This window comes from Dipodomys spectabilis, unplaced genomic scaffold, assembly GCF_019054845.1.
Source record: "Dipodomys spectabilis isolate Male_0828 unplaced genomic scaffold, ASM1905484v1 ptg000081l, whole genome shotgun sequence".
NCBI lineage: Eukaryota > Metazoa > Chordata > Mammalia > Rodentia > Heteromyidae > Dipodomys > Dipodomys spectabilis.
In genome coordinates this window covers 17,002,562-17,027,760 of record NW_024870758.1, presented here as the reverse complement: position 1 = coordinate 17,027,760, position 25,199 = coordinate 17,002,562, and the positions used below count along the sequence as shown (strand labels likewise).

The 25,199-nt window shown below is 39.3% G+C and overlaps 1 protein-coding gene across 1 annotated transcript; it reads right to left on the bottom strand.

The window, feature by feature from the left end:
* Window positions 1-6,911: 6,911 nt before the first annotated feature.
* On the bottom strand, window positions 6,912-22,103 carry Tnfaip6 (TNF alpha induced protein 6). The gene is made up of 6 exons (XM_042683528.1): window positions 21,959-22,103; window positions 15,999-16,136; window positions 14,265-14,426; window positions 13,171-13,399; window positions 10,956-10,996; window positions 6,912-7,409 (listed from the first exon to the last, which is right to left on the bottom strand). Exons 1-6 carry the CDS (start codon window positions 22,050-22,052, stop codon window positions 7,240-7,242), a joined length of 834 nt encoding a protein of 277 aa, XP_042539462.1. The 5' UTR covers window positions 22,053-22,103; the 3' UTR covers window positions 6,912-7,239.
* Window positions 22,104-25,199: the final 3,096 nt, after the last annotated feature.

Below are 25,199 nucleotides of genomic sequence, written 5' to 3'. Positions count from 1 at the left end.
TTCAAAGTGTACTGTGTGTCAGGTGCCAGTGGCTTAGGTCTGTAATCCTAGCTAATCAGGAGGCTGAGGTCTGAAGCTTGTAGTTCAAAGCCAGTCCAGACAGGAAAGTCTGTGAGACTCTTATTTCCAAGTAACTTCCCAAAAGTCAGAACAAGTGGTGAAGTGCCAGCCTTGTGTGAACAAGCTAACTTCAAGCTCCAGTATTGGGGCGGAGCGGGGGTGGGGTGAGTGCACTGTGTACATATATAGAAATAGCAAAATGAAAATCCTTTTGTAGTACAAATGTATGTTAATAATTAAAAAACAAAACTACTTCTTTTTTAAAAAATGGTTCTTTGGCAACCACTTTGGAAAGCAGTATGGAGGTTCCTCAAAAGACTCCACATAGAGCTCCCCTATGACCCAGCAATCCCACTTTTGGGCATTTACCCAAATGTTTACAAACAAGACCACACTAAAGCTACCAGCACAACTATGTTTATTGCAGCATTATTTACTATAGCTAAGATATGGAACCAACCCAGATGCCCTTCAGTAGATAAATGGATCAAGAAAATGTGGTATATATACACAATGGAATTCTATGCCTCCATCAGAAAGAATGACATTGCCCCATTGTTAGGAAATGGAAAGGCTTGGAAAAAATTATATTAAGTGAAGTAAGGCAGGCCCAAAGAAACATAGGTCCCATGGTTTCCCTTATATGCCATATCTAGTATATGTATGAGTCAAGTAGAAAAGGTCAGATAAAGTGATGTTAGGGAAATGAAACCTAAGATATGTATTCAAATGTTTTTTTTTCTTTCATGTGATTGTTTCTAACACATTTATAAGATTATTTCTATGTTGCTATGTATGTCCCTCCCCCACAGTATAACCCTGCTTTCACTGTATTTGATGTTGGTATAATTTGTGGAGGGGAAGGGGAAAAACAAATCATTTAAATAGGGATACAGGTGGACCCATTGCAACAATGAGATATACAAGTCGTTATGTAGAAAATGAACTTTACAACTTTGGTGGGGCAGGAGAGGATTGGGGGGGGCGCGGGGAGGGTGGGAAGGGATGGGAAGGGGAAACAAAGGAGGAGGCTACAATGCTTGATAAGAAATGTACTCATTATGTTGCCCATGTAATTGTAACCCCTCTGTACAGTATTTTCACAATTAAAAAAAAATGGTCCTTTGGATGGTACTGAGGCTTTAGTAGTAGAGCCATCTGGCCATCTTCCTTAGCAAACACAAGGCCTTGAGTTCAAATGCCAGTAGAACAACAAATCCTTTCCAAATCTGAACTGAAATCTTACTGGATGTATGCACATGCCAATGTCAGTACATTTGTTCATTTGTATGTATCTTAATTTCTTTCTCTTTCTTTCTTTCTCTTTCTTTCTTTCCCTTCCTTCCTTCCTTCCTTTCTTCCTTTCTTCCTTTTTTTTTAAGATCTGAGACCAGGACTCAAACTTGGTACCTGCCAATTTTACTTCGGGCGGGGATGGGGGTAGGGCTAGAGCTCTACCAACTGAGCCACACTGCCAACCCCTATTTCTTTCTTTCTTTCTTTCTTTTTTTGTCAGTCGTGGGGTTTGAACTCTGGGCTTGGACACTATCCCTTAACTCTTCAGCTCAAGGTGAGCATGCTACTGTTTGAGCTACAGTGCTACTTCCGGTTTATTGGAGATAAGAGTCTCACAGACTTTCCTGCCCAGGCTGGCTTTGAACCGTGATCCTCAGTTCTCACCCTCCTGAGTAGCTAGGATTACAGGCGTGAGCCACTGGCGCCCAGCCCATTTGTTTCTTTTTAAAGAATGTCTTTACTATAAAGATCACATTTACCTGAAAGTAAACATTTTTTAAAAGAATGGAGAGAAGCTATAAATATATACGAGCGGGTTTTAAATGGAAAATATTCAAGTAACTTAGAATTATTCAAAGGATAATAAAGTAGATATGCAAGAAGATGCTAAATTGATGACAGAAAATTGGATTTTAGAAAAGATTCTAGACCACTACAGAATTTATTGAAAAACTCATCTGCATATAGCCTTTCATTTTCTTAGAATATATTCATAATGTGTCTAAGCCTTGCTAGTAAGCTCAATAAATGAGCCAAATCCATAGAAATTGTTTTCTACTTTTCCTCCTGTGAGTCCTGCCCTCCTTTTACTGTTGGGAAACAGAGAGGTCAGCAATAACAGGGCACTTAATATTATTCTAAATATTTCACATATCTGAATATTGTATCCAAGAAAATCCCAAAAGATTTATATTTATCATCACTGATAATACTAGTACCTTAGAGTACATTCTAGTTTTAAAATTTATATACATTCTCCTATTTCCTATAGAAATAATACCTTCTAAAGAGAACAATAACAAAATAGTGTTTCATAAAGACAAAAGGTCCTATTGAAATGAACTAGAATAAAAGAATATCACAAGCAAGTGGATAAAACAGTACTCAATGCATTGAGAAAACATAAACAGAGAAATGTAATGCTGGCCTTATATAACACTCACATAAGTTAACTTCTGTGGTTTAGAGAAAGATTGGTATTTTTTAATTTATACTTCATTATCCAAAACTATAATTTCTCAAAGTTTAAGTTTGCATGAAATTGATTATTAAGAGGTATAATAGCATACTAGAAGTGTAGCTAAAGTGATAGAGAACTAGCCATGAGCAAGAAAGCTGACCAAGGAACCAGGAGCCAAGGTTTTGAATTCAAACGCCACGCACGCACGCACGCACGCACGCACGCACGCACGCACGCACGCACGCACGCACGCACGCACGCACGCACGCACGCACGCACGCACAGGCACAGAAGTATATTAGGTTTTGTTGTTTTGGTTTTATTTTATGCCAGTCCTGGGGCTTGAACTCAGGAACTTGGCACTATTCCTGAGCTTCTTTTACTCAAGACTAGAGCTCTACCACTTGAACCACAGAGCCATTTCCGGCTTTTTTGATTTTTTTTTTTTTTTGTCGGTCATGTCGGCCTGAACTCTGGGCCTGGGCGCCAGCCCTGAGCTCTTCAGCTCAAGGTTAGCGTTCTACCACTTGAGACCCAGTGCCACTTCCGGCTTTTTCTGCTTATGTGGTGCTGAGGAATCGAACCCAGGGCCTCATGCATGCAAAGCAAGCATTCTTACCACTGAGCCACCTTCCCAGCCCCTTTTTTGATATTTTTAATGGGGATAAGAGTCCCACAGACTTTATTGCCCTGGTTGGCTTCAACCCATTCAGATCTCAGCCTCCTGAGTAGCTGAGATTATAGGCATGAGCCACCTGTGCACAGCTGTGTATTAGGTTTTTATTTTTTTGATTTCATGTATTTTTATTTGCCTAATTTTTAATTATTAATAAGTTTTTATTGTGAAAATACTGTACAGAGGGGTTACAATTTACATGAGCAAGGTCATGAGTACATTTCTTAACAAGTATTGTTGCCTACTTTGTTTCCCCTTACCATCCCTGCCCTCCCATTCCCCCCCCCCCCACTCCCAACACCCGCCATTAAAAAAAATCATAAAGTTGAACTGGGAAGGTGGCTTAGTGGTAGAGTGCTTGCCTAACATGAAACCCTGGGTTCAATTCCTCAGGATCACATAAACAGAAAAAGCTGGAAATGGTGCTGTGGCTCAAGTGATAGAGTGCTAGCCTTGAGCAAAAGAAGCTCATAGACACTGCCCAGATCCTGAGTTCAAGCCCCAGGACTGGCAATAAATAATGGGGAAAAAAAAAACCCAAATCATAAAGTTACTATTACATAGTTCTGTCACTCAAACATTTAACCAAACAAACTCCAGGCCATTGCCTATGCTTTGGGACCCTCTTCATCTCTCTTAAAAATTTAGCTTTCTGAGTGCTGGTGGCTCACTCCTGTAATTCTTGCTACTCAGGAGGCTGAGATCTGAGGATCGTGGTTTGAAGCGTCTGGGCAGGAAAGTCTGTGAGACTCTCATTTCCACTAAACTACTCAGAAAAAGTTAGAAGTGGTGCTATGGCTCAAGTAGTAGAGTACTAGCCTTGAAAAACAAGAATCTCAGGACAACACTCAGGCCCTGAGTTGTCAAGCCCCAAAACTGGCACTGCCCCCACCCTAAAAAAATCATTTGCTTTCCTCTAAAGGTATCTGCATCTTCCACTTCTCTCTTTCCTATGAAGAGGGTACTTAAGCTACAACCAAATGGCATTTTAACTCCTGTTTTGTGTGGCTGTGATGTATGTATTTGCATTAAACTATTTCTTTTCTTCTCCTGTTAATCAATCTACTGGCATTTTCCTTCAGAGGCTAAAGAGGAGAACATGGACTAGAGGAAGTGGCTATAGCAACTTTTCCAAGCCTTGATTTATCAACAAAGCCTTCTTCCCTTTCTTCCTCTTCTTTTTTTTTTTTTTTTCCTTTCCCCAGCTAGTCCTGGGACTTGAACTCAGAGCCTGAGCACTTTCCCTGAACTTCATTTGCTCAAGGCTAGCACTCTACAATTTGAGCCACAGCACCACTTCTGGCTTTTTCTGTTGATGTGGTACTGAGGAATCTAACCCAGGGCTTCATGCGTGCTAGGCAAGCACTCTACCACTAAACCACCTTCCCAGCCCCTCTCCCCTCTTCTTCTTCTTTTTTTTTTTTTGGGGTCTGGTCGTGGGGCCTGAACTCTGGGCCTGGGTGCTGTCCCTCAGCTCTTCAGCTCAAGGCTAGCACTCTACCACTTGAGCCACAGCGCCACTTCCGGCTTTTTTTCTTTGTGCTTATGTGGTGCTGAGGAATCGAACCCAAGGCCTCATGCATGCAAGGCAAGCACTCTACCACTGAGCCACCTTCCCAGCCCCCTTCTTCTTTTTTATTTGCATACATTAGTTAAATGGAAGCGGGTATTTCACTATGACATTTCCATGCATTTATACAATGTATTTCCATCACCCCTCTATCACTCTTCTTTTCCTGCCCCCTTTCTAAAACAATGTCAATAGGTTTCAATGTTCTGAGTCTATACATACATTCTGCTACTATATTCATATTCATCCTTATTCACTTTCCTTGTTAGTCCAACCCTCTCCAGCTAGTATTCCCCACTAACAAAGCCAGTTTCCCTACTACCACCCTCCTTATTTAGCCTATATACACTTGTGACTACCAATTTCTATATAGCCAAATTCATTGCCATGGTGTGGGTGTGGCTTGAATGTCCCCCAAAGGTCAATTTCCATTGGAAATTTGGGCCCAGGATAGCACTAATTGCCCATTGCAGAGCATCTAAGAGGAGGAGGCTGATGGGAAGTCATTTGGGGATTAAGAGGTCGCTCTTGTTTGGTACCTGGAGTGCTCATGATAGGATGTTATAAAAAGAGCAAAGTTAGCCCTCCTGTCCACACTTTGTCTGTTACTGTTTTGAGATGTATTCATTTACCAAGTACTACATACTACCATTGCTGCACAGGCCATTAGTTGATACAGCCAAGGGACAGCCCTTGCCAGATCCTATGTTATTGGCTTTTGGATGTTTTTCAGTCTCCAAAACTGTGAACTTAACAGACTTCTCTTTTTTTTTCCTAAGTAGCTAGATGTCAGGTATTTCATTATAGTGATTGATACATTCACTGACTCTAATACATCTCCATTTCACTTTTCAAATTACTTTATTTAGGCCTTTGATTTCTCCACCCATTGAAACTGCCCACAAAGGTCACTACAATACTTTAACGGGTTTCTAGAATGTAGTTTATTAATTTATCATGTTCATTAATTATTGCTTTTCTTCATCCACCAGGACTTCTGCTTCTCAAAGCCCAGAGATTTCTATTGGTTTTCTAGTGTTCCTTACATATCTAGAACAATGTTTGGCACATACATTTCTGTTAAATTTAATTGGTTGGTAATCTTTACCTCTCACACAAAGAGTAGCAAGTGTGGCTTTCCCCAACCCCTAAAAAAGGTGAAGAAGTAAGCAAAAACTATAATTAGATAAAGAAACATCTACTCTCATAATGGGAATATTCATTTTATGAACTAAATTTTATAGGAGGCCATTGGTTGGACTGAGTTCCTGCCTAATGCCTAAAAACCTGTGCTAATATTCCACATCATCAAGAAGAATTTATTTACATAACCTTCCAAGAAATCAGGGGTGAGATAATAGCCAAATCCCTTACCAAATCATTCTGATATCTCTTTTTTTTTGCCACTTGAAATATAAAGCTCTATTTTCATTTTTCTCTGATCTAATAATTCTACATCTAGATCACTGAACCACAAATTATAATACTGCACAAGTATGTATGCCCAAGAATATTTATTGCAACAATATTTATGAAAGCAATCTAAAAGTCCAACAACTGAAACAGATTTAAATAAAGTATAAAACAATCATATCACAGAATATTGTTCAACCATTCAAAATCATGTTTTTGTAAAATATTCAATGACTTGGGAAATGCTTAGGACCTAAAGTTTAGAGAAAAATGAGGATATAAAACTTGATGCCAGTGGCTTACCTATAATTTCTAGCACTCAAGAGGCTAGGATTTGAAAATCTGTTAGAAGCCACCCAGGGCAGACAAATCTTTGATGCTCTTATTTCCAATTAAACAACAAGAAGTTGGAAGTAAAGGTATGGCTCAAGTGGCAGAATAACAGCTCTGAATGAGAAAAAGCCAAGCAATAAAAGGCTTGACATTCAATTCCCAGTACTGGCACAAACAAAACAAAACAGAACAAAACAAAAAATAGTGCCAATGGCTCACACCCGTAATCATAGCTATTCAAGAGGCTAAGACCTCAGTTCAAAGTCAGCCTGGGCAGGAAAGTCAATGAAACTCTTATTTTCAATTAACTACCACAAAAGTCAGAAATGGAGCTGTGATTCAAGTGGTAGCACAAAAGCTCAGGAACAGTGCCTAGGCCCTGAGTTCAAGCCCCAGGTCTAGCACACACACACACAAAAGTTGTTTATGGAACAGACTTTCAAAATGTCAAAAACAAATATATAGATAGATAGATACCATGTATACATATACCATAAGTAGAAAAATGAAAGAAAAATATATAAACACGTTAACAGTTATTTCCATGTAGTAGGGTTATGTGAGATTTTCTCTTTGAAATGTTCTGCATTTTTCAATTTTCTTCTAGTGTTTCACATTTTGAAAAATAATAAATAAAAGTGAATAACAATAATTCAAAAATGATATCAAAGACATTTCAGAAGACGCAACCATAAACACCATATATTTGTTTTATAAGTGGCTAAACCTTCCGGCCAAAAAGTTTTTATTTCCAGTAGAAGTAGTACTTGTATTTTTTCCTTGACTGGCTTTGGATACAGGATCCACAGCGACGTACTTGATTTGGAAACCTCCTGCTGTGATGGAAGCATCACTCAGGAACTTCAAGGTCATAACATTTCCTGTGAGGAGAGGGGCCAACCAAACACCAACAATGTTAATGGTCTTTGATTTATCCCACAATTCAAACACCCAATCTGTTTCCTCAGAGAATTTAAGCACCGATGAACAGGACTAATACCCAATTGAGAAGTGGATTCTCAGGTTTTTGTGTCCATGGTTTCATTGGCAAGTGGAGTTTCCTCACTGCAACCTCCCCCCCCTCCCCCCCTCCCCTCACTTCACTCCCCAGTCTGTCCTATAGGAAGAGGTGGAGGCTGAAGTGAGGTTATTTGGAGATTAAGAGGAAGCTCTTTTTTGGTACCTGGAGTTCTCATGAGAGAACTCCATTAGACTCATTAAGAAAGTCTATTTGGAGCCATGTGCTGGTGGCTCATGCCTGTAACCCTAGATACTCAGGAGGTTGAGATCTGAGGATTCTTGTTCGAAGCCAGCCCCGGGGCAGAAAAGTCCCCATGAGACTCTGATCTCCAATTAAACACTCAAAAGTGGAAGTGGAGCTGCGGCTCAAGTGGTAGAGTGCTAGTCTTAAGCAAAAAGAGGCTCAGGGACAGCACCCAGGCCTCGAGTTCAAGTCCCACCACCAACAAATAAAAAAGAGAATCTATTTGTAGGATGGGGAGGGGGCAGCTCAGGAGTAGAGAGCTTGACTAGAAAGCTGAGGTGCTGGGTTGGACCCTAGAATCACACAACAACAACAACAACAACAACAACAAATGGTTGTTGTAGTAGGAACACTGACAGAATTATCTCAAGCAGCAATTCAAACCAGTAAGGTGTGAATGGGTCATTACCAAATGACACAGAGCAACAAACTTTACATTTGCATGTTCTACTGCAAACAGTGTACTTAAATTCATTTCACCCATCAATAAAGATTAAAATGTACTTAAAAGGTTTAATGGATTCGTTTTCCTAGGAAGATTGTAACAGAACAATGAATTTTAAAGGATTAAGCATTAATCATTCCATGACTGTGCAGAAACTTTCCCTTTTGTCTTGTAATGAGGACAAATACACTAGAATTGAGTGCTTTGCAAGCCTGGTGTGGAAGTAAGTCTATGGGTAGTTGCCTGTTTCAAGATTACTTAGGCCTGCCTGGTGGCAGTGGCTCACACCTGTTATCTTAACCACTAAGGAGGTTGAGAGATCTAAGGATCCTGTTTCTAAGCTAGCTGAGGCAAACAAAGAGGAGAAATACCAGAAATGGAGGTATGGCTAATGTGGTAGAGTGTCAGCCAAGAGCTGGGGAATGGGGGAGGCAAACAAGAGAGGCTTTGAGTTCAAGCCGCAGTACTGGCACACAGAAAAAAAAAATTACTAAGAATTGCAACTTAATGCAGTTTTGCTGGTTTTAGTTACAGAAGTATTGTGATGATTTTATGATCTGGTGAGAAAATAGAGCCCATAAGAATGTGAACTTCTGGTGCTGGTAACAGAAATTAAAAGAGAAAATAAAGACTTCTAAGAAAAAAAGGTTTGTAGCTTTAAAAAAGAGCAGTTTGGGATAATTTAGAAAGTAGCATTACAAATGAGCCAAATGCTGGTGGCTCAAGCCTGTAATCCTAGCACTAAGAAGGCTAAGAGCTGAGGATCACAATTTGAAGCCAGCCTGGACAGAAAAGTCTGTGAGACTGTTATCTCCAATAAAACTACTCAGAAAAGCTGGAAGTGATGCTGTGGCTTAAATGGTAGATGGCTAGTCTTGAGCAAAAGAAGCCCAGGGACAGTGCTTAGGCCCTGAGTTAAAGCCCCAGAACTGGCAAAAAAAGAAAAAAGAAAAGAAAAGAAAGTAGTATTGCTTATTGGGATACATTTATGCTATAAAAAGGATTTTTTTTTCTTTTTGAGGTATACTTCTTAAATCAAGAGACATATTTCTTAGCACAAAAATACAAGATAATTTTGGGAGGGGGATAATTTGACAATACAGTCTTTTGTAGTTGGCCTTTTGAGATTTGCTGTACAAATTAGTACATTAAAAGCTTTTGAGGGGCTGGGAAGGTGGCTTAGTGGTAGAGTGCTTGCCTAGCATGCATGAAGCCCTGGGTTCAATTCCTTAGTATCACATAAACAGAAAAAGCTGGAAATGGAGCTGTGGCTCAAGTGGTAGAATGCTATCCTTGGGCAAAAGAAGCTCAGCGACAGTGACCAGGCCCTGAGTTCAAGCCCCAGAACTGGCACCAATAAATAAATAAAACAAATAAATAAAAATAAAAGTGCTTCTGAGTTGGGTGCCAGTGGCTCACACCTGTAATCCTAGCTACTCAGGAGGCTCAGATCTGAGGATCATGGTTCAAAGCCAGCCTGGGCAGGAAAGTCCATGAGACTCTTATCTGCAATAAACTGCTAGAAAACCGGAAGTGGCGCAGTGGCTCAAGTGGTAGAGTGCTTGCCTTGAGCTGAAGAGCTGAGGGACAGCGCCCAGACCCAGAGTTCAAGTTCCACAACCAGGAAAAAAAAAAAAAAGTGCTGGGCTGGGAAGGATGCTCAGTGGTAGAGCGCTTGCCTTGCATATATGAAGCCCTGGGTTTGATTCCTCAGCACCACATAAACAGAAAAAATGGGAAGTGGCACTATGGCTCAAGTGGTAAAGTGCTAGCCTTGAGCTGAGGAGCTGAGATGCTGAGGGAGAACGCCCAGGCCCAGAGTTCAAGTCCCACGACCGACCAAAAAAAAAAGCTTCTGTGGTTTACCAATAAAGAAATCTGTTTAACACTATTTAACCCAAAGTTTATTTTAGCTTAGGTTTATTTCCTTATGTAACACCACTTAAAATATCACACTAACCTGTGTTCTTCTTCAGAATGCTGTGTGGGGGAATGCTGTAGCAAGATAAAAATGTGAAAATTGCTGGACATCAGTGACTCACATCTATAATCCTAGTTACTCAGGAGGCTGAGATCTCAGGATCATAGTTTGAAGCCAGACAGGGCAGGAAAGTCCATGATACTCTTATCACCAACTAACCATCAAAGAAGAGGGAAGTGGAGGTGTGGCTCAAGTGGCTGAGTGCCAGCCTTGAGCAAAAGCTCAGGGACAGCATCCAAGCCCTGACTTCAAGCCCTAGTACTGACACACACACGTGTGTGTGTACACACACACAATGAAAATAATTACAGAAGATTATTTTCAGTGACAACAGGTATTTTTGAACAACTTTATAAATTACTTCTGCCTTTCATCAATAATCTCTCTTATGTTATTTTACATTTTGTGATAAATGGAGCACCTCACACATATTAAGCAAGCACTCAACCACTAACCGACAGTCTGAAAATCCAGGCATTTTATTAGAAATCATAGCTGTAGTAATATGTATGAACTGGCACATTCAAGACTATCACTCCATTTCCTGCACGTAACAAAAGTCTGTGTGCATTTTTGGCATAAAAAATGGCACAAGTCTTTAACTGTAAACAAGTCTTGCATTTTTTTGTCACAAGCTATTTTAGCCTCAATCCTGTCCACTGTAAAGAGTGAATGATAGATAATAAGGCTCTGCAAAAAAGAAAAAAAGGAAATCTTTGCTGTGATTCGGACATTACCTGTGCTAATGATGTCTTCTGGAAGCTCATCACCACAGTACCTGAAAGGGGATTTTTAGAAAAGAAAGGTCACATGAAAGAACATTAAGCAGCTGTGACGGGAGTTTTACTGAGAATAAAATGCCTTACATCCCTTCAGAAAGTCTCATTTTTCTTTATTCTTGTTTATTTTGCTACTAATGGGTTGCAACTCAGGACCTTGGTGTTGGTCAGCTGGTACTGTACTAAATACTTGAGCAGCATCTCCAGATTGTATTTTTGTTAATTATTTTGGAGATGGAATATAGCAGATTTTTCAGTCTGGAATTACCTTCAAACTACTATCCTCCAAATCTCAGCCACCTGAGTAGCTACAATTATAAATGTGAGCCATTGGTGCCTGGCTTTTTTCTCTTTTAATTAAAATTCTAGGATAAATTGTTTTAAATGTGGAAAAATTATAGATATAAAATTTCTATGTTCAGCTGGGTGCTGGTGGCTCATGCCTGTAATCCTAGCTACTCAGGAGGCTGAGATCTGAAGGTTGAAGTTTGAAGCCAGCCTGGGCAGAAAAGTCTCTGTGAGACTCTTATCTCCAATTAACTACTCAAAAACTAGAAGTGGAACTGTGCCTCAAAGTGGTAGGGGGTGCACTCAGGGACAGCACCCAGGTCCTGAGTTCAAGCCCTACAACCAAGAAAAAAATAAACTATATATATATATATATATATATAAGTTATAGACATAAAATATTTAATGTTTCACTCTAAGTCATGAACTCCTTCTGAAATTATATAAAAATGATGTAAATTTTAAAAATGCAATTCATTCTGGAGGAGGGAAAAGTCTACTATAGAGGAAAATTACACAAATAAATCTAAATAACAAATTAGCCTGGTGAAAACTTTCTAAAAATAGTAGTTTATGATTTTTTTTTTTGGTCGGTCATGGGGCCTGAACTCAGCTCTTCAGCTCGTGCTCTGCCACTTGAGCCACAGCACCACTTCTGGCTTTTTCTGCTTCTGTAGTGCTGAGGAATTGAACCCAGGGCCTCATGCATGTGAAGCAAAGCACTCTACCACTGAGCCACCTTCCCAGCCTGGGACCTGCATTTGTAAAGCACTCAATTGTACACTTTCATATATCAATATTTTGTAAGGCATTCAAGATTTAAACTACATTAAAAATTTGCAATAGGAAAACAAAAAAAAAAGGATCCAGCATGCTGAAAATCCAAAGGAAAAATATTGAATAATGAGCAATTTTTTTAATGACAAAGAAGATTGCTTTTAAGACAATATTCATTGTATAGCTAAATTACATGAGAGATGGACTGTACCTTACATTCCTAATATAGTCATTGCTTTGTATAGAGAATATAGGCAACAATTTACTGACCATATAGTCACTTTTAGGATGCTGACACATTAGAAAACTTAGCCGTGCACTGTAATTTTGACTATTCAGGAGGCTGAGAACAGGAGGATCATGGTTTGAAGCCAGTCCTAACAGAAAAGTCTGTGAGACTACATCTCTCTAAAATAACTAGCAAAAAGCAGAGCTGGAAGGATGGCTCAAGTGGTAGAGTGCCAGCCAAGGAAAAAAAAAAAAAGCCAAAGGAGAGCATGAAGAATTGAGTTCATTGAGTTCAAGCCCCAGTACCAGAAAAAAAAGGAAAAAAGAAAAAAATGAAAAAAATGACTAACAAAATTTCAAACTCACATGTTTCTTCTTTCTCCTACTAGAAAATAATAAGCAGACTAGACAAATGAGTTCTTACAATTTTACAATGAACAAAAGACAGAGATTACTAGTCTAATAGTAAGTACACATAACAGACAAATGAGAAATAATTTAATTGAAAACTTATTGGATATCACTGGAGAGTAGATACTGGAAAGTCAATATTATGGATTTGGTTGATTATTCATTTACTTGTGTCTGTCCTGGGGCTTGAACTCAGGGCCTGGGTGCTGTCTCTGTTTTTTTAGCTCAAGACTAAAGCTCTGCCATTTGAGCCAGTTCTACTTTTGGCTTTTTGCTGGTTAATTAGATATAAGAGTCTCATAGTCTTTCCTGCCCAGGCTGATTTCAAATCACCATCTTTAGATCTCAGCCTTGTGAGTAGCTAGGATTACAAGTGTGAGCCACTAGTGGCTGGCTGGATTTAACTGATTAAAGAAGCAGGAATACTGAATGTTCACTTGTCTTTTTTGTGTAGGGAAGTAACACATACCTTCCCACAAAGCCATGGACATCATCGTAACTGTCATATATTTCCACATAGTCTGCTAAGCAACCTGGATCATCTTCTAGGTCAAAGTCCAAAAAACTCAGGTGAATACGCTGGCCATACTTGAGTCTAATGTGCCAGTAGCAGACTTGGTTGTCATCATACTCATTTGGGAAGCCTGGAGATTTGAAAATTCTCTTTGGCTCTGTAAAGACACCACCACACTCTTTTGCTGAAATGGAGAAAAAAGAAGAAAAAGACTCAGGAAAAAGTTCACACTCCTGACACTTCTTGCACTTTTTAGACACTATTTTTTCTTTGTGCCAATACTAGAGCTTCAATTTAGCCTTGCAAGAGTTTACTTTGTCTCCTTTTCCTTTATTCAACCAAGGGACAAATTATCCAAAACAGTTAGTTTGGTAACATTACTTGATTGCTTAGCTATTTGGCCATAGCTAGGTTATAATCTCCGTCCCCCCTTTTTTGTGGCTAGGAAGTTCTCTGACATAGGAAAAAACCTGAATTCTCACCTCAAGCATGTACCAATTATTGGCCGTGTGATCTGGGGTAAGTGATTCAACTTTTATAAATTTCAGTTGTAACAATGGCTCCTTGTAGAGCTGTGACTATTAAATGATTGCAAATAAAGGAACATAATTCAGTGTGTGAGACAGAGTAAGCATTCAAAGAATGATATTTATTGTTAATAATAATCATGACCGCATCCACTATTTCTGAAAGGAAAACCCATTTCTTGTAACCTATAAATGTTAGTAGCCTATAAATGTTTTGTTGTTATTATTGTTGTTGTGTATGTGTTTTGTTTTTTGTCGGTCATGGGGCTTGAACTCTGGGCCTGGGCGCTGTCCCTCAGCTCTTCAGCTCAAGGCGAGCGCTCTACCACTTGAGCTACAGCGCCACTTCCGGTTTTCTGGTGGTTTATTGGAGATAGGAGTCTCACGGTCTCTCCTGCCCGGGCTGGCTTTGAACCGCGATCTTCAGATCTCAGCCTCCTGAGTAGCTAGGATTACAGGCGTGAGCCACCAGAGCCCTGCTTGTGTATGTGTTTTTTACAATGATTATTTCTAACAACAAACCGTGTGGGTTGTAGCAATAGGCATCCCATCTTTCACTCCTATTGAGCCGGAATCCATAGTCAATAATCCCAGTTTTTCCAAATCCACAGTTGGGACCTGGCTTCACAATGGGGTATCCAACTCTGCCCTTGGCCATCCAGCCAGCAGCACAGACATGAAATCCTACAAGAGGAACAAAGCGTTAGATGCTTAACTGGCAAAGCCTCACAACCAAGCAGATGGGCACCTCCAACCATGTTTCTCAACTTTCCGAACCCAGCTCATGTAAAATGTAAACAAACAAAAAGACTTCTTCCTTTAAAAAAATGTTTCAACACACACAAAATAACAGATAATTACTGTCTTTGTGAAATAAAAGAAAGAGATGTCACTGCACTAGAAATTATAACACATGGATATACAGATCATCCAAGTTCAGAGGTGGCTTCTTTTCACATATGATCTAACTTGTGCTATGGGAGAATTTCTTAAATTATGAAACATTTCAAGTGATAGTTTAATTAACTTTTGTTTCAAGATCAATTGAGATAAGTGTAATATTAAAAAATTTTTGAGGGCTGGGAAGGTGGCTCAGTGGTAGAGCGCTTGCCTTGCATGCCTGAGACCCTGGGTTCGATTCCCCAGCACCACATAAGCAAAAAGAAAAAAGCCGGAAGTGGCACTGTGGCTCAAGTGGTAGAGCGCTAGCCTTGAGCTGAAGAGCTGAGGGACAGCGCCCAGGCCCAGAGTTCAGGCCCCATGACAGGACCCCAAAAAAAAAAATTTTTTTTTTTGAATGAAGATAGATTTTCTTACCATTTTTGAACAAAGGCTCATCTCTGTTTTCTATGCTTAAGCCTGGCAGCCATTTTTAGTGTCTGCTAATGCCATCCTAGATCTATTTTACTAGTAAAGACAAAGGTCATGTTATCTATCCATCCAGTTCTGCCCTACACAGCTTGTAATTAAGGAGGAACAGTAATATAGGGAGACTTTGGGACTCTTGGAGAGAATACCTTTACAGTTGTCCCTCCAAAATCTGGGTTCTGTATCTAGGCATTCAATCAATTGTAGATAAAAAATACTACTTTAAGCTGGGTGTTGTTGGTAGCACACATCTGTAAGCCTATCTACTTAGGATTCAGAGCCACTTCTGGTTTTCTGAGTGGTTTATTGGAGATAAGAGTCTCACAGAGGGGCTGGGAAGGTGGCTCAGTGGTAGAGTGCTTACCTTGCACGCATGAGGCCCTGGGTTCCATTCCTCAGCACCACATAAGCAGAAAAAGCCACAAGCGGTGCTGTAGCTCAAGTGGTAGAGCACTAGCCTTGAGCTGAAGAGCGGACGGACAGCGCCCAGGCCCAGAGTTCAGGCCCCACGACCAACCAAAAAACAAAAAACAAGGAGTCTCACAGACTTTCCTGCCCAGGCTGGCTTTGAACTGTGATCCTCCGATCTCAGCCTCTTGAATAGCTAGGATGACAGGCATGAGCCACTGATGCCTGGCAGCTTTTTGTTTTTTAAAGAACAAATACACTCTTCACTTGTGTTAAAAAAGTATTGGGGGGAAAAAGGTTTTGAATTCAACTTTCCTCTTACCAAGTACATTTCTTTTCCTCCTTCACTCCCTTCCCCTTTCCTTTTCTTTCTTCCTCTTTCCTTTCCCCCTTGTCTGTCTCTCTCTTAGGGGTTGTAGAAAAGTAATTTTTTCCCCCACCAGGATAAAAGAGAAGAGAAACCATTGTCAAATCAATTACCGATTTTTCTGGCTGCTTCTAGCTGCTTGTAAGTAGCGAGGCGGCCACCTTCAAATTCGCACACTGCCTTTGCCTCTGTGTAGGTGAGCTTGTATTTACCAGATCTTGCTTCTCTGTGGTACACGCCTGCTGCTTGTTCTGTGAAATCACAAGGTGTCATGAATGCATTATTACCCATTCTGGCCAAACAAGGAAGTTTGCTGGAAGATTACATCAGGTACTGTTCTTGCCAAAGAACTTTCTAGGTCAATTGCCATGGGTGGCTAATTTTTCATTGTTAGAAATCCTTGGGGGAAAAGATGAATGAGGGGAATTTTAGGGGAAATTTGGGGGAGCATTAACAAAAACTGGATATGTGTCTGATAGGAGAACCTAAAAAAAAGGTTAAATATAACATTGCATTTCTTTATCATCCACAAGTGATAACACGTTTTGGCATTCTTTTGGCATTAAGTCATAAAAACTTGGAAAGACACCAATGAAAATGGCTCCATATGAAGGTTCACACTGATGGAGAAAAACAAGCCAAAATATCAACTTGAGGGAATGACTAAAGCAACATAATTGAGAATTTAGTAAATAAATTAAAACTGTGGAAAGGTCTGAAGGAATCCAAGGTAAACAAAAGAAAGAATAGATTCAAGCAGAATAGAGAAAAAGACTGGGTATGCCTATCAGTTCCTAACTTTTTTATTATTTTAGGGAGTGGTAACTTATCTGTGAGTTGTCTTCCAGATCACTACTTAAAATGGATGGCTTTAAGTTCAGAGCACTTTGTGCCATGAAAAAACAGTGAAGAGATTCCTAGGACATAAAGCTAGCTCTAGCAGTGCTGATAAGCTACATAAATCTGCTAGATGAGAAGATGGTACACTGACCTGTATAGTTGGCTACCAATGGGACCACATATTTCTTGGCTTCAGCAAGATATACCTTTAGTAGAATTAGAAATGGAGGTCATTTTAATGCTCCTTCCCAAACTTTTATCTTGACATTGCTACTGTTGGATGGAGACAGTACTTGATATGCTTTTGGTTTTGCTAGTTTCCTGGGACCCTGCTCTTCTCTGCATTAGAGACCAGAGAATAGCAATGGCATCAAATCACAGCCAGTCACCATGGTTCCCCTTAGTAAATCTCTTGCCCGTCAGGAGATTTCATGTGCAGAAGCCTTAGTAAACTTTTGGTAATTTCCAATAATTATTTGGGGCATGTATCAAGAGTTATTTTGCTAGGCACTATGGCTCAAGACTGTCCTCTCAAGAAACTTACACACTACGGGCAACATGAACATCTTTATAGTATGTGTGTGTGTGTGTGTGTGTGTGAGAGAGAGAGAGAGATAGAGAGAGCAAGAGTATGTGGTTTGGTAGTGCTGGGATTCAATTTCAGGGCTTTGTACTTTGTAGGCAGGCAGGCACTCTATTACTCCAGGCATAACTTCACTCTTTGTTTTTTTAGTTTTTGAGACAGGGTTTTGCTTGTCTTGTAGCCATAGTTAGTCTGGAACTCATGATTCAACTGTCTCAGCTTTCCAATTGTTAGATTACAGTCACGTGGCTGGTGGAATAGGTTTATCTTGATATAGATAGGCACTAAGGCTTTTGCTAGACAACACAGGCGTGTCTAATTTAATTATACTAAGGATTGTTAATTTTTACAATTGTAAAATGGCTGGGCACTGGTGCCCGGAATCCTAGCCACTCAAGAGGCTGAGATCTGTGGATCCCAGTTCAAAGCCAGCCAGCCAGGAAAGTCCATGAGACTCTCATCTCTAATAAAATTGCCCCCAATAGGTTGAAAGTGGAGCTGTGGTTCAAGTGGTAGAGTGGTAGCATGCGCTTTTGTGCTCAAGGACAGAGCCCAGGCCCCAGAACTGGCACTGGCACATGGGTACACGTGTACATACACGCACTTGCGTGCGCACATGTGTACACACACAAGACACAACTTGTAAAATGGTATCTGTGCTCCAGAAATATAGAATAAGAGAAACCTTTATTTTAAAAAATGCAGCAATTATTCTAATAGCTGTCTTTTCTTTTCTTTCTTTTTTGTCAGTTGTGGGGCTTGAACTTGGAGCCTGGGTGCTCTCCTTGAGGTCTTTTGCTCAAGGCTAACATTCTACCACTTTGAGCCACAGCACCACTTCCAATTTTCTGGTGGTTAATTAGATGAGTCCTCCACAGTCCTTCCAGGGCTGGTTTTAAACTCAGATCTCAGGGGCTGAGAAGGTGGCTCAGTGTTGCTTGCATGCATGAGGCACTGGGTTTGATTCCTCAGCACTACATAAGCAGAAAAAGCCAGAAGTGGCGCTGTGGCTCAAGTGGTAGAGTGCTAACCTTGAGCTGAATAGTTGAGGGACAGCACCCAGGCCCAGAGTTCAAGTCCCTCGACCAACAAAAACAAAAAAACCAAAACTCCCCTTCAGATTTCAGCCTCCTGAGTAGCTATAATTACAGCCATAAACCACCAGAGCCTGGCTTGTCTTGTTTTTCTTAAAATGATTTTCTTTCTATTTTACTCCAAAATTGAAATGTAATGGGCTGGGAATGTGGCTTAGTAGTAGAGTGCTTGCCTAGCATGCAGAAGCCCTGGGTTTGATTTCTCAGTACCACAAGTGGCACTGTGGCTCAAGTGGTAGAATGCTAGCCTTGAGCAAAAGAAACTCAGGGACAGTGCCCAGGCCCTGAGTTCAAGCCCCAGGCCTAGCAATAAAATAAAATTAATACATTTTTAGAAAATAATTTAAGAGTTTCCTCCCAGTAAGTGTTAAAAATTGTTATCTTCTAGCAATAAGATAGTAAGTAAAAGTAACAAAAATAATTTGCAGTAATTGTCAATTTGTTAAATATTAATATTCTGCAGTTTTCCTCAAAGAGCACTAAATTTCTCAATCTGTTAACTTATGACAAAATTGAATACTCTTACTCCATTTGGCCATTTTATTTATTATGCGAGGCTATTTTATTTATTTGTTTGTGACTGGGTCTTGCTATATAACCTAAACTGGCCTTGAATTTACGTTTTTTCTGTCTCAACCTTCTGAGTTTGAGATTCTAGGCATGCACCATTATACCAGATGGCAATTTTAAATAAGACATGAAATTAATTACCTTATTCTCATTTTACAATCTCACTTTATAATCTGAGGGGCTCCACTATGACTTCTTGAGTTTAACATTTATTTTAAACTATTCCTCAGGTTAGAATTTTTATTTATTAAGATGGACCTTTTGGGCTGGGTGTTAGAGCACCTGGGCCCTGAGTTCAAACCCCAGTACCAACTCTCCCTCCCTCTCCCAAAAGATGAATTTTCATACAATAAAATCCTAATTTAAAAGATTTTACCTTGCAGATGAAATATTTTATTAATTCTTATAGTGAATAATCAGTAATATTTTTTAATTAAAATTTTGCTTAATCAGCCAAGCACTGGTATCTCATACCTACAATCCTAACTTCTCAGGAAGCTAACATCTGAGGATCATGGTTTGAAGCCAGCTGGGGCAGGAAAATACATATGATTCTTATCTCCGGTTAACTACCAGAAAACCAGAAATGGTAGAGTGTTAGCCTTGAGTAGAAAAGCTCAGGGACAGCATTCAGGCCTTGAGTTCAAGTCCCATGACTTTACTAAAAAAATTGTTTAACTGATAAAATAATTTTTTTCCCCTGTTAAGAACTGGCAACCATAGAATGTTGGCTGTGTCTTCACTGCTGATTTTACTGGGGAGAGTTGTATAACTTGTATAAATAGCTGCCTGTGCCTCAGTTTCTTCATCTGTCCCATTATAGCTTCTGGACTCATGACATGTTACTTTTCCTTTCTTTCCTTTTCAGATTCAGTAGAGGTTAAAAAGAATTACTGTCTGTGCCTTTTATTTTTTATGATAAATGTAAATGGACTGACATTTCTTATCCTATAGTTTCTGTTCTTGTTTGTTTTAAACTACTTATTTTTTCTTTTTTAAAAAAATTTTATTGTAAAGGTGAAGTACAGAGGGGTTACAGGCCACATATTGAGTATATTTCTTTTTTTTAAAATTTTTTATTGTAAAGATACTATACAGAGGGTTATAGTTACATGAGCAAGGTAATGAGTGCACGTCCTATTGAGCATTGTTACCCCCTCTTTAAACTACCATTTAAGGAACCAGAAAACCACAGAGTGCAGGTGTCCTGTTCTAGATAGTTGCTGCAGATTCCTGCCTTTGAATACAACTATCTTTTCCCTCTAAACTGTTGCTAACATTATATTGACCCTAACTGATTGGAAACAACTAGTGCAAGGAAGACTGGTTAATAATTTGTCCCATATTGAAGCAATTTACACTCATCCCAAGCCTCAGATTTGCAGCATACTCTTTACAAAGATTTGGGTCATTGCTTTCTGTCTCTGGGACAGAACCGCTCTTATCCATATTTATGTTTTTGCAATATACAACATCACTTAACAACAACAACAACAACAACAAAAAGAAACACTTTTGGGCTGGGAAGGTGGCTCAGTGGTAGAGTGCTTGCCTCGCATGCATGAGGCCCTGGGTTCAATTCCTCAGCACCACATACACAGAAAAAGCTGGAAGTGGGCGCTGTGACTCAAGTGGTAGACTGCTAGCCTTGAGCTGAAGAGCTCAAGAACAGTGCCCAGGTCCAAAGTTCAAGCTCCACAACTGACAAAAAAAAAGACTCCATCTCCAAAAAGAAACACTTTCCAACCACTTGATCACAAAGAAGCTTGATAAAATTTCAAAATTTACACAAATGATCATAATTCTTGTTACCTTTATGACATTTTTAACGCTATATGCACATATCTTGTGTGCAAGATATGTGTGCAATTAAAATAAAGAGAAATTTAGCATATAGATTTGTTTGTTCATCTACATTCTCTCTAGAATGCATCTTGACCAAATAGATCACACTGAAACTAGTCCACTGGCTCAAGCTGAGAAAAAGCAGCAAGGCTCTGCATCACAGATCAGGCTTTCTAATGAAATTCACATGCTTGCAGTTATTAACAGAGAGAAATACACTGAAAGGGAAAATTTGTCTACAACCATGTGTTGCTTAGCAAGCATAAAACCAAGATCTAGGTTAATTGGGCTTTCTCTTAATTTCTTTATTTGGTGCACGAATCTATCCAAGCATTTGAATGTTTTTCTCTCTTTAACACAATTGTGGACAAAAAGCAGTATCAATTTGAATCAACATAATTAAAGTATTACTTGCAATATGCATCATAAGAATTGAAAGTATTGTTTAAGCAATACTTTCATTGTTTAATACTCAGAACATTATAAACGGTATTGTTTTTCTTTTCCCCTCCTTTCGTATTGTTTGTCTTCACCATTTGGTCTGTGTCATTCCTTACATTGAACAAAACCACAAAAGAAACTTTTCTTGTCCCCAAAAAGGTTGGAAAGTATTTTTATATGAATAGAAGAACAAGAAGAATCAAAGTGACAAGATTACATTCAGCCAAAGAAACATTTCCCCTGCCCCTTTCCATATTGTAAGCTGGTTTTGTCAAAATAGTCAAAAGAGGTTTAGAAAAACTTCAGATATACCCCACAGTTTAGAGGATATTGAACAATGGCTCTAATTTTTTTATATATTCCAGTTGATCTAAAATCTGACTGCAAATACAATTAAAGTACAAAACATTGGTGTTTTAGTTTGTTAAGATTAAAAACATGCTACCACATCTGTTTTTAAAAAAACCTAAAAGTGCATTTTTATAATGTCTACTTTCTATTGAACAATTCAAAAATATTTCAGAAAGCTATTCTTAAGCAGAAACAAGAACACTTAAAAGATATTTCAATGGCTTTCTCTCTTAAGGATTGTCTTTGATCAGCCATCAATAGATCAGTAAGTTTTACTTCCCTGATTCATTCTACCTTGGTTTTACAGCATTGGTATTTCTAACAAGAAGCTTATGAGTGAATTTCTTACCAAGCCATATGGAGTTATGAAAGATTCCATTCTTGAATCCCCATCCTTGAGCCTCTTCCCACAGCAAGAGGAACAAGTAAATTAAGACGATCATGTCTTCAGTGGAAGAAAAGCTCTCAGCCTGTCAGGGGCTGCTTGTGATGAATTCTCAGAGCAGTGCCTGAATGTGACTGAAACATCTGGTTTCCACATCTTTTAAATAGTTTTTTTTTTTTTTTCCAACTGTGAGGTCAGCTAGTCTTCTCCAATGGTATTTTCCGTTGTAGAGTTACACAATTAACTCAGTGTCTGAGGCAAGCCCTCTGACTCATTTGCATTGGCAAGCAGAACCAAGGATATAGGATGATCATCTACGTATGAAAATTCTCTTACTCAGAAAGGCGTTCATTTATGCTGTCTGTTATGGTTTTCAATTAGGAAGTTTGTGTAAGTCTGTGGGATTCAGCAGTGATTATAACAAAGCCAAACTTCAGCTGGAATTTTAAAAGAAATTCTAAATGTCGTGTTGGTAATGTTAATGATAGAGGTAAGGGTATCTCATTAATCTTTTTTTAATTGTTTAAAAAATTTATTGTAAAGGTGATATGCAGAGGGGTTCAGTTACTTAAGTCAAATCATGAGTACATTTCTTTTTTCTTTTTGTTGGTCATGGGGCCTGAACTCTGGGCCTGGGCACTGTCCCTCAGCTCTTCAGCTCAAGGCTAGCGCTCTACCACTTGAGCCACAGTGCCACTTCTGGCCTTTTCTGTGGTGCTGAGGAATCGAACCCAGGGCCTCATGCATGCAAGGCAAGAACTCGACCTTTGAGCCACCTTTCCAGCCCTCATTGATCTTTAACTTGACCCTGGCAATCCTAATTGTTGCCAAGTCTGGGTAGAAAATTTAAAACAAATCTCCAGCTTTCTCTAGTAATGTAGGACCTCCTTATTCTGTCTACTTGTGTTCTGGGGTAAAATCTGTTTCACTCCTTTGTTTGTTGTGATCAGCAGGTAATTTAAATGTATCAGTTTCCCCAAAAGCAGTTTAGTTTCAGAGCCTGAGTATACCATTATAACACAAATTTCACAAGGTAACATATTCTTTCTGCTTTGGGAAGCAGGTGAGCAGAGAGTAATAAGGTTAATAAAAATACGATCCTAACTGTGCATGTGTGGCTCATGCCTGTAATCTTAGCTACTCAGGAGGCTGAGATCTGAGGATCACAATTCAAAGCCAGCCTGGGCAGGAAAGTCAGTGAGATTTATCTCCAATTAACCACTAGAAAACTGGAAGTGATGCTGTGGCTCAAGTAGCAAAGTTCTAGCCTTGAATTGAAAAGTTCAGGGACAGTGCCTAGGCCCAGATTTCAAGCCCTATGACTGACAAAAAAAAAAAAAAGACCCTAAATTCCCCAGATTACTCTAACCTTGCCAAAGATGATCAAAATAATAGGTGACAATTATCATAGTAAAGTCACCATATCTGCTATTGATTGATAGCTGTTTATTGGCAATTGTTTGTTGTTGGCTTGAACCTAGGACTTCACATACTCATTTGGATTTCTGTCTCAAGGCTGGTGCTCTACCATTTCAGCTTTCCACTTTCAGCTTTTTGCTTGTTAATTGGAGATGTATCTGGGTCAGCCTGACTTCAAAGTGCAATCCTCAGATCTCAGCCTCCTGAGTAGCTAGGATTACGGGTGTGAACCATCAAGCTGGCAATTGGCAGTTTTTGTTCATCTTTGTTACCAGCTATGTTTTGATACTTAGCTTCTTTAGTCTTGATGCCAAACTGTTTCCCATTTGCTCTTTCTTTTGGGCTTTCTTAGTCCTTCCAGTGATAGTGGTTTGGAAAAGCTAACTTCCTACATATGTTCTGGTCTGATGTTAGCATTAAATCCCTAGGACATCTTTACATCATTAGCCTGGTCTCATCTCTTAATGACAGGGTAGTTGTGGGGATGGAGAATGACAGTATAGAATTTAATTGATGTTCATTGAAATATGTACCAGGATTCAAAATTTGTATTTTGTAGCTGGGTACAGGTGACTCAGGACTGTCATCTTAGTTACTCAGAAGACAAAGATCTGAGGATCCTAGTTTAAAGCCAGGCCAGGCAAGAAAGTCCACGAGACTCTTCTATCCAATTAGCCACTAAAATATGGAAGTAAAGCTGTGGCTTAAAGTAATAGAGTACCAGCCTTGAGTGAAAGAGCTAAATGACAGAGCCCAAGCCTCAAATTCAAGCCCCACTAGCACGTGTGCATGCACGTACACACAAACACACACTTACATTCTGTTTTTGGGGCTGTGGCAATGAAAGGCGAGGGAAAAGTTCAATGATTAATTAGTGAGGTTAAATTGGATGCAAAAGCGGATATGGTCTAGACCATGTGGGTGTGCCTGTGGAGACACAGGCTTAAATTTGTGGCTTAGAAGCAAATATAGCTTTTTTTTTTTTTTTTAAACAATGGGTCAAACTGTATCCTTGTTTCAGCATTTTGTTATTTCCCTTCCCTTCCCAAATTAGAAAAATGTATATACTAGATGCAGGGTCCCAGAATCAAATACTATGACAAAAGGGGTTATACCATAGGGGGAAGAATATACAAAAGAAACAAAAAAAAATCACATAGTACATTAAAGGCAACAGCAGCAAAGAAAAACCTCTTGTGTCCATATCTTGGGGTTCATTTCACTTAGCATCATCTTATATGGTTATATGAACATAGCTTTTGACCTTTTCTACTTGTCTGGTAGGATTATCCTAGGTGTATACTAGTTATTGCAAATAAGGGAAAGCATGGGGCCTATGCTTCTTTAGGTCTGTCTTAATTCACTTAATATGATTTTTTCCAAGTCTTTCCATTTCCTAACAAATGGGCGGTGTCATTCTGGTGGAGGCATAGAATTCCATTGTATATATACACACTACATTTTCTTGATCTGTTCATCTACTGAGGAACATCTGGGTTGGTTCTATATCTTAGCTATGGTGCAAATATAGCTCTTCTTGCACACTGTTACTGAAAAATGTCATAGTTGTCTGGTTGTTTGGTTACTTTTTCTAGCTATGCCATTTCTATATCTTCCTCAAGCATCTACTTTTCCCCTACTTTTTATTTATTAAAAATTGCTCTCAGGAAAATGTTTGCAATTAATCAAGTAGCTAATAACACATACCCTTCTGTGTTCATTTGCATTTTAATGAAATTCCAAATATAGCAGGGTGTGAATGTTCAACTTGTTGTAATATGAAAAT

Excerpts from the sequence above, each read along its gene's own strand:
- Tnfaip6 (XM_042683528.1), bottom strand. The coding sequence starts at position 22,052 with ATGATCGTCTTAATTTACTTGTTCCTCTTGCTGTGGGAAGAGGCTCAA. Across the intron at positions 13,400-14,264 it reads CTATTGCTACAACCCACACG|CAAAAGAGTGTGGTGGTGTC; the intron begins GTTTGTTGTTAG and ends TCTCCATTTCAG. Across the intron at positions 7,410-10,955 it reads AGAAGACATCATTAGCACAG|GAAATGTTATGACCTTGAAG; the intron begins GTAATGTCCGAA and ends CTCTCCTCACAG.